General features: G+C 41.2%; 1 protein-coding gene across 1 annotated transcript in view; it reads right to left on the bottom strand.

Annotated features, from left to right (window-relative positions):
• Ncapd3 (non-SMC condensin II complex subunit D3) overlaps nucleotides 1-13,684 on the bottom strand; it is a 68,796-nt gene that overhangs the window by 16,445 nt on the left and 38,667 nt on the right. The window contains exons 18-25 of the mRNA XM_055601401.1: nucleotides 10,247-10,438; nucleotides 9,785-9,882; nucleotides 9,558-9,673; nucleotides 6,469-6,576; nucleotides 4,390-4,504; nucleotides 4,192-4,299; nucleotides 2,132-2,370; nucleotides 1,325-1,404 (exon numbers count right to left, since the gene is read on the bottom strand). Coding sequence (XP_055457376.1) covers nucleotides 1,325-1,404; nucleotides 2,132-2,370; nucleotides 4,192-4,299; nucleotides 4,390-4,504; nucleotides 6,469-6,576; nucleotides 9,558-9,673; nucleotides 9,785-9,882; nucleotides 10,247-10,438 — 1,056 coding nt within the window. The remainder of the gene's footprint in view (nucleotides 1-1,324; nucleotides 1,405-2,131; nucleotides 2,371-4,191; nucleotides 4,300-4,389; nucleotides 4,505-6,468; nucleotides 6,577-9,557; nucleotides 9,674-9,784; nucleotides 9,883-10,246; nucleotides 10,439-13,684) is intronic.

The following is a 13,684-nucleotide window of genomic DNA, read 5'->3' on the forward strand; positions in this document are numbered from 1 at the left end:
TTCCTTCCTTCCTTCCTTCCTTCCTTCCTTCCTTCCTTCCTTCCTTCTCTCTCTTTTTTTATGGTTTTTTGAGATATGGTGTCTCTGTGTAGCCTTCACTATCCTGGACTTTTGTAGACCAGGCTGGCCTTGAACTCAGAGATCCACCTGCCTCTGCCTCCCTGAGTGCTGGGTTTACAGGTGTGTGCCACCATGCCTGACTTAGTCTACTTTTCTCATATCTGTTGAGACTTGCTCTATGTTCTAATGTGTGGTCAATTTTGGAGAAAGTTCCACAAGCTGCTGAAAAATAAGTGTATTCTTTAGTGTTTCAGTGAAATGTCTATAAATATCTTCCAGGTCCCTTTGATTTATGATGTTATTTAACTACAGTGCATCTTGGTTTAGTTTTTATCTGGATATCCTGCTAATTGGAGCTCTTTTGCATTGGGCTCTAGACAGTATTAATTAGAAGGTTAACTTCTGCTACTTTTTTGTGTGAAATGTTCCTCCTTTGAAAATTATACCCAAAGAACTCAATAGAAATTCTTCTAAGGAAAGCAGACTAAATTATCAGTGACCAAATTTAGAACCAGAGGGAGCTATTATTATACGCTATTTATAGGTAATGAACTCTGTAAAGACCTTTCACCCACCATGGTGGCTTTTGTTGTGGCACTGAGTGTCCTGCTTTCTAAATGAAGATTTGTTTTAGAAGTAATTATTCATACAGCATAATCTGGAGGAGCAAATCCTATCAGAACATTTTCAAACCTCTTGAAAGTAAGTCTTTAAAAGAAAGACAAAAAGATAGGAATTACTGAATGACAGAGTAACACCTCTCCCTTCTGATTCTCAAGAAACACCCAATTCCAAGGAGCATTTGCAATGTGCATCCTGTATTTCACACTGTGCAATCCACCTTTAATTCCTAGAAACTCTTTCTTGTAATTTCTGAACTTAAAAGAAAGTTGGATCTCTCTCTGTCAAAATTAACCTTTTTTGTTCCAGTAATCAGTAGCAGAGTCATTGCTTAATGCCTTCCATACTACACAGTTTAAGTGACAAGAGTGTTATTTACTACTCCTTAGTGAGGACAGACTGTATCAGCAGATGATGGAATTAACACTGAGATCATTTAGTTTTCTGGTCAGTTTTGAGTTGTTTTGCTTCTAAAACAGGCATATATAAGATCTATTCTATCATTTAGTATTTTACATTTTTCTGGTAATTACTATAAGCTTACCAAATCCCAAGCAACTGTAGACTACTTTGAAAGGAAAAATAGTGCACACCAGAAATTAGGTAAATTATTGAGCCATCTGACATATGAAGGCAAGATTACCTGGCAATGTCTGGGTGTGAATCTACCAGAGTGCTGACAAATCGAAAGAACAGAGAGCCTTTCCACTTCACATATTCTTCCTGTTCAAGGATAAAAACAGCATATTTCAGGAGGAATTTTAATACGTAAACATTAGATGCACCAAGTTGCAAGTCTTTTGTTGACTTTCCTTTAAATAACATTCCACCTGCTGGCTTCTGGTCCACCAGGAGCCTGAGTTTGGTTTGATAGTGTTTACTTCCTAACTACCTTGAAAACACAAAGCATTTGTTAGTTCGAACAGATGTAGAGGATTATTTGGGCAAAAACTTAAAAAAATCTATGGTAAAAGAAAAATGACACAAAGAACATAGCTTTAATGGGAGATCTAACAGTGGCTCTGGAAGGTACGTAGTCATGATGAGGTGACTTTATGGATATATAGAAGAGATGTTTAACTTAGTGAATGCCTTCTTGTCACAACAAGCTCTGAATGTACACAGAGCTACTAAATGCTCTATGCAGCTCTGCAGCTTTGCAGCTAAAGATGTTTTACAGACTGAAAACAGTTCACTGACCTGAACTGCAGTCGCCTGTCCCCATGTACTCCCCTCTGCAGATCTGCTGACATAGACCTGCACTGCCTCACAAGATTTCTGCACTCATATGCCAGTGAGCACTGAACTTCACAAGATATACTAAACCAGAAATGAGAGTAATTGTTTTTGGATTCTACAACAAAGCAAGCACATTTCCCATTGTTAACTGAAGAGTTCCCTAGACCATCAGTGGTAGAGCAGAAAATGACAGTCTGATTCCTATATTTACCTGTAAGAGGTTGGTAAGCAAGATCAGTGTCTGCTTTCGGATAAACGGGTCTGAATCCTTCAGGCAAACAGAAATATTGGGAATATAATTATCCACCATGACAGTGTACCGGATACAAAGATCACACATCACAATGATGACATTGTTGCGGACAGCCACATCCTCACACTCTTCAAGTTCTCGAACAAGGGCTGGGATACTCTTCTTTGCAAGGTCTTCATGCTGTAAGCACAGTTTTCCTATCACAGAAAAGAAGAAGATGCCTAGATTACACCTTATGTGTTTCACATAAAGTAAAATTATGCCCCAAATTACAAACGACAGATAAACATAAGTTCAAAACAGCATAAAAAAATAAACTCCATCACAAGTTTCTTGAGACACGTGATTGTACCCTTGCAATAATAAAATCATCTTTCATGTAGGCACTCTAAATTTTAAAGTTACCTATAACCCACAAAATAATCTGTAAAACCTAACACATTTTACTTTTGATTATGTACATGCACTAAATGTGCTTACTCACTTAGAAATGCAAGCTAGATATGCAGGAAAGAATACTGTCTAACTTATTTTCTTATTCATAGTTAAAAGGAGGCTGCTGAATTATATTCCCTAGTGTGTTTGCTTTGTGGCCAGGGGAAGGTTTTGCTCTTATTTGTAATGTTTAGGTATTTTTAAAATAGTCAATATCACAAAAACCAGAAATGAAACAAACAAAATAAACCCCAAACTAAATCACAGCAACAACAAAAACCACCATTCAAAACTTTGCCCACTATAAAATAGACAATCACTTTAAATATTCACAATGTAGCCAGAGGTCGGTGTTTTCAAGATGAACTATTTGAGTTGAAAAAGTGTACTCACAACTCGTCTGTCACTTCTGGAAAATAAACTGAACTTCAAAGTTTCCATTCCTAAAGCTCTGTGTAACGTCTAGATACAGTTCTGTTTTGTGTATGTGCAGACTCATGTGTAGGCTCAAGTATCGGTGCATGTCAGATCACAACCGCACATGTTCTTAGGCACTGTCCACCTTCTTTCCCTTGAGAAGGGGCTTTTCTCACTGGCTTGAAGTTCGCCAAGCAGGCTAGGCTTGTTTTCCAGCGAGCCCCAGGGATGCACAGAGCTGCCAGTCTCCACATCTTCAGCACTGGGATTATAGGACTGTACCAGTGGACTTAGTTTCTTTTTCTTTTTTTCTTTCTTTCTTTCTCTCTCTCTCTCTCTCTTTTGGCCTTGGTATCTTAATTAGTCTTTATTTTATGTGCATTTATTTTGTCTGCATGTATGTCACTTGTGTGTGTTGCCTGCAGAGGTCAGAAGAAGACATTAGATCTCCTAGAACTAGAGTTATTAGCAGTTATGAGTTGCCATGTGGGTGCTGGGAATTGAACCTGGGTCTTCCAGAAAAGTAGCCAGTGCTCTTAACTGAGTCATCTCCCCAAGCTCTGAAATAAATTTCTTGATAAACTTCTGGAGCTACACTGAGAATATAGAAACAGGTATAATTATAATTAACTACCATAATCCTACCAAAAAATCCTTCCTGTAAACTATAATTGTTTACATATATAAACTGTCCCACTTAGGCTCATGATTGAGTATTTATTTGGTTCCCAGCTGATGACATAGTTTTGAGGTTAAGTTAGAGGCAGGAGGCATGGGTCAGTGGTGGAGGGATTTTGAGTAGCCTGTCTCAGCCTGGCTTCTGCAATGAGCAGCTCCTGCCACCATGCTTTCACTCTGTAATATGGACTGGAACACCCTCTGAAGCATGCACTAAAATAAACCTCTCTTCCATGCAGTTGCCTGTCAGCTATGTCATCACAGCAATAAGAGAAGTACCTGCTACACAGAGCAACAGACTCAAGGGCTCCCACTGGGAGCTCTCTGTTAGATCTGCAGAGCTGGACCCTCACACCAGAATTAACTCTTAAAATCACAGAAGCCAGAGTAGGCTTAGCCTCATGAGCACATAGTACATTACCGTGGTTACGCTTACTTCAGACAAAAGCTACACAGCACAGCCACATCTCCTTGCGTGATACCCTTACCTAAAGTGATGATGGCGTGTGCTCTAATGACGGAAGGCATGGCAGAACTTCTGACCTGGAAAGGCAGCTCACTGGCTAGGCCATCTGTGGTCCCTTGAGATGGCGGCACTGCAGGAAAGGAAGAGGTAACGACTTCTTATTGAGAAAGTTAACTGAGCAGCAGGACAGTATGGTGCAGGGTGACTTCAGAGGCCTTACAGTGATCCGCATGAGCAGAAGAAGCCAGGATAGACTGGATTAGAAGGAAGACTCGCTTCTCTACTACGGCTGGACACAACTGGGCTACATCTCCTATGGTGAAAATACATTTCACCTGCAAAGAGAATTGATTTTGCAGTAAAAACAAGGCAAAAAGAAAATAAATTCTAGCTAGAGTAACATGTCAAAAGAACATCACTTTGTCTCACAAATTACAAATTGATAACTATTTTTGAAGGAAAAATGCATAGCTCTTAATAAAAATTTGGCTGCTACTTGATAAAATTCATTCTAAGTTAGGATGACCATAACATGTTATCATTTAAATCCAGACATTTCTGTGAATAACTGGGGCTCCTATTAATAATCATGTTGTCATGGAAGATGTCATCCCTTCATATTAATACATACAACAAATGTTTCAAGATTATAAAGGCGCCATCGAAAAGCTCTGGGTTTCATGATACTTGTATTATGTATTCTAGTCTTAGTTGATGTCTATTTCTAGAACAGGCCTGGGTCTGGAAGTTTAAGGTCAGCCTGAGCAACACAGCAAGATCATGACTCAAATAAACAAAACAAAAATAACTTCTGTGAAACCTACTGTTTAATTCTCCTAGCAGTGAAAGCCACACCAACAGGGCATGTATGGGGCTAGAGTCTAGCTCATGGTAGAAATCACTGGCTGCTATGCTCAAGGGCCTGTGTTTGATCACTACCCCTTCAAACTAAACTTGTGTTTAAAAGCATGTAAACCTACTCTGCACTGTAAAACATAATTCCAAGATGTCCTCAGGTTACCTTACTATTTAAACTCCTACTCAGAGCACTCATAAGTCCTACATCCTCACAGCCAGCTAGCTACCACGATTCATGTTTTCTAATGACATCCTCTTTTAATAAATAATACTGTTTTCCTTTATCCAAAGATGGGTGAGCATTATGAAAAAGCCAAATGTCAGGAAAAAGCTTCTTTCAGAGCTTGGACAGTTGTCCATGCATGCCTATAATCTTAGCTACTGAGGAAAGGGTACAGGGGAAAGGTCACTTGGGCCTAGAGGTTTAAGGTCAGCTCGAGCAACATACCAAGATCTTGACTAAAACAAACAAACAAAAAAATAAACCCTTAGTCTTAAGGTAAGAAAGCTAATATTGCATGTCTTGAACATAAAGTAGTTTTTTTTCTTCTAATTGCTGTGGCTTTCTTTTGTGTAATATTGGTGTGGGTAGCAGCTGATGGTTGACAAAAGCTGAGCCCTCTGCTGTCCACTGCACAGCACCCAGCCTCCTAGAGTACTGATGCTTATCCCTGAATGTGCCGGCAGAGTGGTCTGCCCATACAGCTCTAACTCTGGTCTATAATCAGCAACAACTACAAGGGCTAAGCTGGCACAGCAGGAACTGAACACAGACAAAAGGTGTTCTACTATTTAAACAGGAGTAAACCAGCCAGGTTTGGTTAAATGGCGATCCATACCGAAGAGCATAAAAAACACAGCCTATTTCCTCTATCAGAGAACATCAGGTGCCAGAATTGGAATACCTGCTATCAGATCTGGTAATGGCCTCCTGTGTTCTCAGGGGAGTCTCTTACACCGGCAGGTATATCCATAACTGGCCGAGCCAAGAGCATCCGTGTCCTTAGTGGTCAAATCTCCCCCTTTACTGCACACAACATAAAAGCTCACCTCCACCCCCCAGTGTATATTCCAATGTTTAAATCACCCAGAAGACAACTCATAACTATTTTAAAAATTAAAAGACCAAACAGGGGCTGGAGGGATCTTTCAGTGATTAAGAGCACTTGCTGCGCTTGCAGAGGACCTATATTTGGTTCCCAGCACTCACATCAAGCAGCTCATAAACGCCTGTGACTCCAGCTCTATAGCATCTAATGTTCTCTTCTGGTTTCTACATGGATCTGCACTCATATGCATGTACTGCACCCCATAAACAAACAAACATACAATGCAAAAACAAAACTAAAAAAACCCTGTGTGCAGCAGCTGAAATTCACATTACACAATCATGCTTCAAAAAACTCTGCTATAAAAAGATTATAAGAAAGCAGTTGCTTACTATCAGGTCTTCATCCATGTTCCCTGTCCCATCTTCCTTCAGAAGGACATTAGACAGGTGGTGCTCACAGGTGGAGAGCACATCCGCACACACCTGCTTCAGCAGTTCCTGCAAGGCACAGGACAGCTCTGAAGGGTCTCACATGTCTCAGATGATTCACCACGCCCAGCTCTCACACCCCAAGTCTCCACGCTGAAGACTGTTACCTTTCCCATCACTGGTCCTACACCACAGCAACACTTTCAGCAACCTGGCCACGGGAACTAGCTGAGCCAAATGTTGAAAGAGCATTGTGCGTATCAACTCTTTCCCCATATTTGCTCTAGAAGAGCAAAAGGCAAATAGGAAAATCTAGTTCTCAAGTTTATAAATCACCTTTAACAGTAGTGCCCCTTCAACAGTAGAGGAAAGTAACAATTCTGTCTTATAACAGGCAGAGAACTAGCTATTATGGCTAATACTTTATTTTAAAAGACATAAAATGAAGACTGATTTTGGATCAGGTATGACAATCCCAGCACTAAGGAGGTGAAGGTGGAAAGATTCTGAATTACAGTTTGGTCTAGGCAAATTGAGAATCCCAGGCCAGTGTGGCTGCATAGTTTGACACTGTCTTAGCTATGAATCCCTACAAATGCCTGTTGCAAACAGGGCAGAGACAGGAAGATCATTAGGGTGTGCTGGCTTCCAGCTTGTTGAGGGTAAGCCCCAGATTTAGGGGAGAGAACCTGCCTGAAAATGAACAGTGGCAGAAATGAAATGCAGTGACAGGAGATACCTGACATCCTCTTCTAGCCCCTGTGCACATGCACAGATCCACATAGACTAAGATATAGATCTAGACACACAGACATACACATGGCAGTTGTTATTCTTCTGTAAAATATTAGGTACACATTTCTGGTGTCTCTTACTGATTACAGAAAGTTCCAGGGGGTCACCGCCACTCATATTTCTGTGCCCACGAGCATCCTCAAAACCCAGAATTCATGGACTTCATTTTTTCTAGAAGGCCATTCCAAAATACCCACGTGGAGCTAGCTAAGTGCCACAGCCACAGAAATGAACATCAGGACACATCTTTCTATTTCAGGGAGAACTGTACTGCAATGACATCTGTCATGTGCATGTCAGGTGCTCTTAAAGACCACCTTCGGAATCCCCCAGGGCATGTGGTACCACATCAGCACTATCAGATGGTAGGACTCACTACCATGAGAAATTTTTTTTTTTTGAGACAGGGTTTCTCTGTGCCCTGGCTGTCCTGGAACTCAGAGATCTGCTTCCCAAGGGCTGGGATTAAAGGTGTACACCACCACCACCACCACCTGACATATGTTTATTACTCTTTAAAGAATCATCACACCTATGACTTTTAATATATTGCCTAACCTAATCCTGAAATCAACAGGCCTTTATCCTGAGGAAGAGATGAAGGCTGATTTAAATCAAAGCTTAAGACAAAAATCTGGAGGATCTGAAGTAACTACTCAGCACCACAGAGCCTGGGAAAAGAGAAGTGTGCTTACGCGGACTTAAGCGCAATAGGATGCCAGAAAATTCAGGCCTTGTGCTACTGATGACTACCAAGGGAGATGCTGGCAGAAAAATGTGGCATTTTCTTACCACAATTAAGTTTTCTTTTAGCTCTCTGTTTCTTAATCTGAAGACATTTTGAATTCTCCCAGGCTCTAATAACAATATAACCAAACAGCCTGATGACCTCGGGGATTCATAGGCAGAGCCCATGACAGAGATAACTTTTTCCAGCAAGTGCTGGTGGTAAGAATGCCAGGAAGGAACCAGAAACCTTCCTTCTAATGCCAGCTTTGCCATCAGTAGGGTGTATGTCATCGATCGTCATAATCTGCCACCAATTTTCCACAGATCTTAAGCCAAACAACACAGTATCAGCTATATTGTTTCATACTGTTTGATACTGTTCAACTGTTCTCCAAGAAATCTGATGGCCTCCATGGGTACCCTCACACACATGACACTCACTCACAAAGACACACATATAGGCAAATAAAAAATTAAAAGTAAGAAAAAAAAGAGTACATCTCATGATAAAAGCAGAAGACAGTGATAAAATGAGTTTTTTAGAAATACTGATATGGGGGCTGGAGAGATGGTTCAGCGGTTCTGGGCACTGGCTCCTCTTCTAGAGGACCCAAGTTCAATACCCAGCAACCACATGACAGCTTGCAACTGTAAATTGCTTCTGTTCTGGGGAATCAGACACCCTAACACAGACATACATGCAGGCAAAACACCAATGAACATTAAAAAAAACTCTTCTTCTAAAAAACCGAAGTAAAACAAAACACAACACCAGAAAGAAATATATATTGACATGGCTGGTGAGATGGCTCAGGGGGAAAGGTGCACACAACTAACCCTGACAATTTGAGTTCAACAACTGGAACCCACCTGGTGGGAGGTCAGAACTGACTCCGATAAGCTGTCTTCTGACCTTCACACGTGTTAGCAGTCACATTAAATACATAAAACTTAAAAAAAAAATACTGATAGGAGAATTTCTCAGCAGTGGTCAAAATAATTGTAAGAAACACTCATTTGGATTTGTGACTACTTTAAAAATCCCTGGAATTGATAAAATATTTATAAAAATTAGCAGTTGGCTAGGAAACTCTGGAGCCATAATACCAGCAGGAAAACAGTTGTATGGTATAACAGCACAGGCATTCCCAAGAATATGATTTAGCAAAAGACCAAAAACCATCTGGGCACATGGGGCTCTACAATTAAATAAAAAACAATGTCTTAAATGCTCTTGCAATGTCCAGGCCATCGCTTATGAAAAGATAACCTTGCAGAGCTGTCACTAGAAAGATAAACAGCAATCAAGAGGCATACATTACTAAAAGACACTTGTACCCGGAGCTAAAGTGGGGTTGGATATAAGGGAGCCATGTCTTCAGTAGTCAAGGGAAAGTCAGCTGCTAGGCAAACAGGCGCTGGCCTGCAGCAAGCGCTTTCGGGCACTGTACACCCTCCCACGCCTCCTATTCCTAGAGACCTCTTCTCAGAGTGAAAACATAAGCAGGATGTGTGGCCGGCCATACCTGCTCTTCCAGCAGTGTCTTGGCAGATGCTCTGCAAAGCCCCTGCAACACATCAACAGACGAACTGATCAACTCCAGAGACCACTGAAATCCATTGAGCTTGCTCTTGACAACACCTAAGCAAAGTAAAGCAAAGTAAATTTCCCTATTGAAATTTAACTGCCTAAGAAATACACAGAACTATAAAAACAGCAAGGCCTTCCCAAAACAGCCTCTATTAAACTCACCAGTGATTTTGTCCCGGGTGCTCCTGGGAAGGTGTTTTGCAATATGCCCAATGACACACAGCATATAGCCTAAGGTGTTTGGATTGGGAGACTGTTCTCTAGAGAAAAGGAAGCAGAGAGTGCCAAATAAAACAGCATGCTGCCAAAAAAAAAAAAAAAAAAAAAACAACAACAAAAAACAACAAACCCCCCCCCCCCCCAACAACAACAAGAAAAACCACTTCCGAACATTAGTACTAGAAGTCAAGTACTTAACAAGGCTTCACCGTGAGGTCTCGGTACATTAAGGTGCTTGAGGAACTTTGACAAAGGTAAATTGCTTAAATGGGATTCCTATTTTTCAACCTTGTTTTTAAGCCAGAATCTAAAGCAATAGCTATGAAGTAGGCCATTTCCTGAAGACATGAGCTTTGCTTCCAGCAAACTGGTGTCTGCTAGGGGCTACTTTATAAGCATGCAAACCTGCTGAGTTTCTCCCACGACTCCATTATTTTGGTGTAGTCAGTCTTGGGTGACAAGCAAGTGATCTTGGAGAGCAGCATCCAGGCTGGCGCAGAACGTTCTGTGTCAGTGTGGGATATCACAGTGTTTATAAAAGTGGATGAGAATTTATCTTTCTTGGACCAGATATGAAAAGCCTTGTTTAAATAGCGGCTGGGAAAAGAGAGAGAGAGAGAGAGAGAGAGAGAGAGAGAAAGGAAAGGAGAATTGTAACCATAGATATAAAAAAGTGTTCCGACTAACCCCTCACTGAAAGGGCATCAACTTCCACAGCTTCAGGATTTCTCTGGTACATAAAACATCCACGAAGGGACTCCAGCTCTTTATCATATCTGATATTGGACAAGGTATCTTAATTTTCCCTTCAGAATAACTTGTCCTTATTCCTCCCCTCACAAGATACTCTTTACAACAAAGAACATTTCAAAATTACCTCCTCCTATATTTCTGCACATAACTTATTAAAAGAGGCATGTCCATGTTGATAGGAACAAAACAACAGAGGAATAGATCCTGTCCTTTACTTAATGAGAGACTGGAGAGAAGGGACATCACAGCATTTAAATCGGGCATAACAAATGAGCTGAAATACAAATGAGCTTTACCTTAGTAATACACAAGTAAGATTGAAAATGTTTCCAATGCACAAGCATCCATGTTACTGTTTCTGGTTTCAAAATGTTTCCAATGCACAAGCATCCATGTTACTGTTTCTGGGTGTCATGTGTGTATGCACATGCTCTCGAGGTTGATGCTGAGTGTCTCCCCCAATCAATCTCCACCTTAATTTTTGAGTCAGTGTCCCTTATCTTACCTGAAATTCCCTGTTCAACTACACAAGCTGGCTAGCAAATCGACTGCGTTTCCAGCGTTGCCATTATGGCATATATCCACCATGCTCATCTTTCCTACAAGGGTCCTGGGGGTCCAAACACTGGTGCCCAAGCTTGTGGCGCAAGAACACTAAGTGATGAACTCCCCACCTAGTGCCCATCACTGTTGTTTTTAAATCATCTCTTATTTTCCTTCCATAGGATGGAACAAGATGGTAAGACTCATGCGACAATGTTGCATCAAATAGTTGGAAAAAAAATACAACAACCCAGGTCTTGAGGCTGGCGAGATGGCATGTATAAGACACTAGGTTTGATCTCCTGACAGAAGGAAGGGATGGAGGGAGGGAAGTAGGTAGAGAAGAAATAATAACAAAATGCAATTATATCCTTCCTTCATGCTCTTGTAATAGGCTTCCTATCAAAAGTGACTTTGTTTTGTGAAATTTGCACTAGGCTAAGAGCAACATAAATAGAGTGCAGTGTCAAGTCTTGCAACTTTCCAGCTTGTAGAGCAGGGTATTGAAAATGAGTACTTAACATGTTAGCTGAATGCACTCTTCCATTTCCTTCTGCTCTCTACCCCAGCATGTGTTAAGGAGCCCTGAGAGACCTCCTTCCTCCAGCTCCACTGTCCCCACCTTATTCTGCCCTATTACCTGTGACTTAAATCACTTAACATGGGCCTGTGTTCTCCACCTCCAGTTTGATCCTCTTGGTCTCCAAACACAAGTCCATTTTCTGTATTTCCTAAAAAGTAAACTCCAGTCTTCTCTCCCTATTTAAGTTCATCAGCAACCCCTTCTTTGGCCCTCTTCTTTTATCATAGGGTCAAGTGTCTTGGCGTGTGGTATTATAATGCTCCAGTTTGATTTGGGTCCCAGGCCGCCTACAGTCATACCAGCCATCGTGCGCTGAGGAAGTAGTGCAGTGCACACAACCTCTCACCCATGGCTGCTTCTTCTACTGGCTGTCCTCTTGCTTCTTTATTAGCTTTCAAGAGTCAGTTCAGGGAACGGCAGAGATGGCCCAATGGTGAATAAACCATATGACTCTTGCAGAGGATCAGGGTCTGGTTCCTAGAATCCAGGTTGAATGACTTACAACCAACTGTAACTCCAGCTTGAGGGGATCTGACGCCTTCTGGCTTCTGTAGACACCTTCACTCAAGTGTAATATCCCCAGAAAGAGATACAGACACACATACAATAAAAATAGAAGAAAAAAATAAAAAGTTTATCCTTTATGGTACTTGTTCTCTGTATATTACGGTTTATAAGGCTCCCTATTCTGTCAACCCTATTGTTCTCAATAGTGTTTTGGAAGGGGGGGGCGGTAGTTGTGCATATATATATAGGCTTAAGTGTGCAGGTCTGTGGGTGGTATGCATAGAGCACATGCAAGTATAAGAGGTGACTTCCTCCATCACTAGATATCTGTTTTTGGTTTTTGTTTTTGCACATGTGTCGAGAATGCATGTGCTTATGTGTGTACTTGTGGGTACGTGTATTATGTAGGCCAGATCTATGACAGGTGTATGTCAGGAGTCTTCTTCCATCTCACTTATGTAAAACTGGGTCTCTGACTAAGGCTGGAATCCATCAATTCAGCTACACTATCTTTCCAGCAAGCTGGAATTCTCCTGTCTCTGCTTTCCCAGAGCTGGGATTAGCATGCCTAGCTTTTTATGAGTGTGTTATGGACACAAATTCAAGGCCACAATCTCACTCTGCTCACCATACTTCCCTAGCAAGCACTTCACCATTGAGCCACCTCTCCAGATCCACCACCTTAGTTTTTTGAAACAGGGTCTCTCCTGCACTGAATCTGGAGCTCACTGAGTCAGCCAGGCTTACCAGCCAGTGAGCTCCAGGTCCAGTGACATCCACCCCTGTCCCCAGCTCACATTAAGAGTCATCATTCTTGGTACCACTCAGGGACACCACTCAGGAAGCCATCGCCCCAAGGCCCCTAATAGTGCTTTTGGCTTTTCAAACTGATTCTCTAGATCAGTAGCTTTCACATCTTTTTCAATGCAAGAATTTCCTCACTCACTTACTCTTATATGTATGTATTTAGTGGGACTGAGCCTTGTACATATCAGGAAAGTACTCCCACCACTGAGCTACACCCTAACTAGAGATCCCTTTAAATTATTTAAAATTAGTGATTACCCCTACAAAGAACTTTTGCTTATGCAGGATGGATGGATACACCATATTAGGAATTTAATATGACATATTACCAGTTATTTAAAACTTAACAATAAACAAGGCCTGGTGGCATGCGCCTGTAGTCCCAGCACTTGTAGCTAAGGCTACACAGAGAAACCCTGTCTCAAAAAAACAAAACAAACAAAAACATCCAAATAAAATAAAATAAAAATTAATAATAAGTTAGACCTGGTAGTATAAACTTGTAATCCTAGTTATTCAGGAAGGTTGTATATGCAAGGACAGCCTGGGCTACAGAATACGGTGAAGGCCTGCTTGAGCAAGTTGGCAAGATCCTATCTCAAAAAAGAAAGAAAGAAAGAAAGAAAGAAAGAAAGAAAGAAAGAAAGAAA

Source organism: Psammomys obesus, unplaced genomic scaffold, assembly GCF_907164565.1.
Source record: "Psammomys obesus unplaced genomic scaffold, mPsaObe1.curated_primary_1811, whole genome shotgun sequence".
Taxonomy (NCBI): domain Eukaryota; kingdom Metazoa; phylum Chordata; class Mammalia; order Rodentia; family Muridae; genus Psammomys; species Psammomys obesus.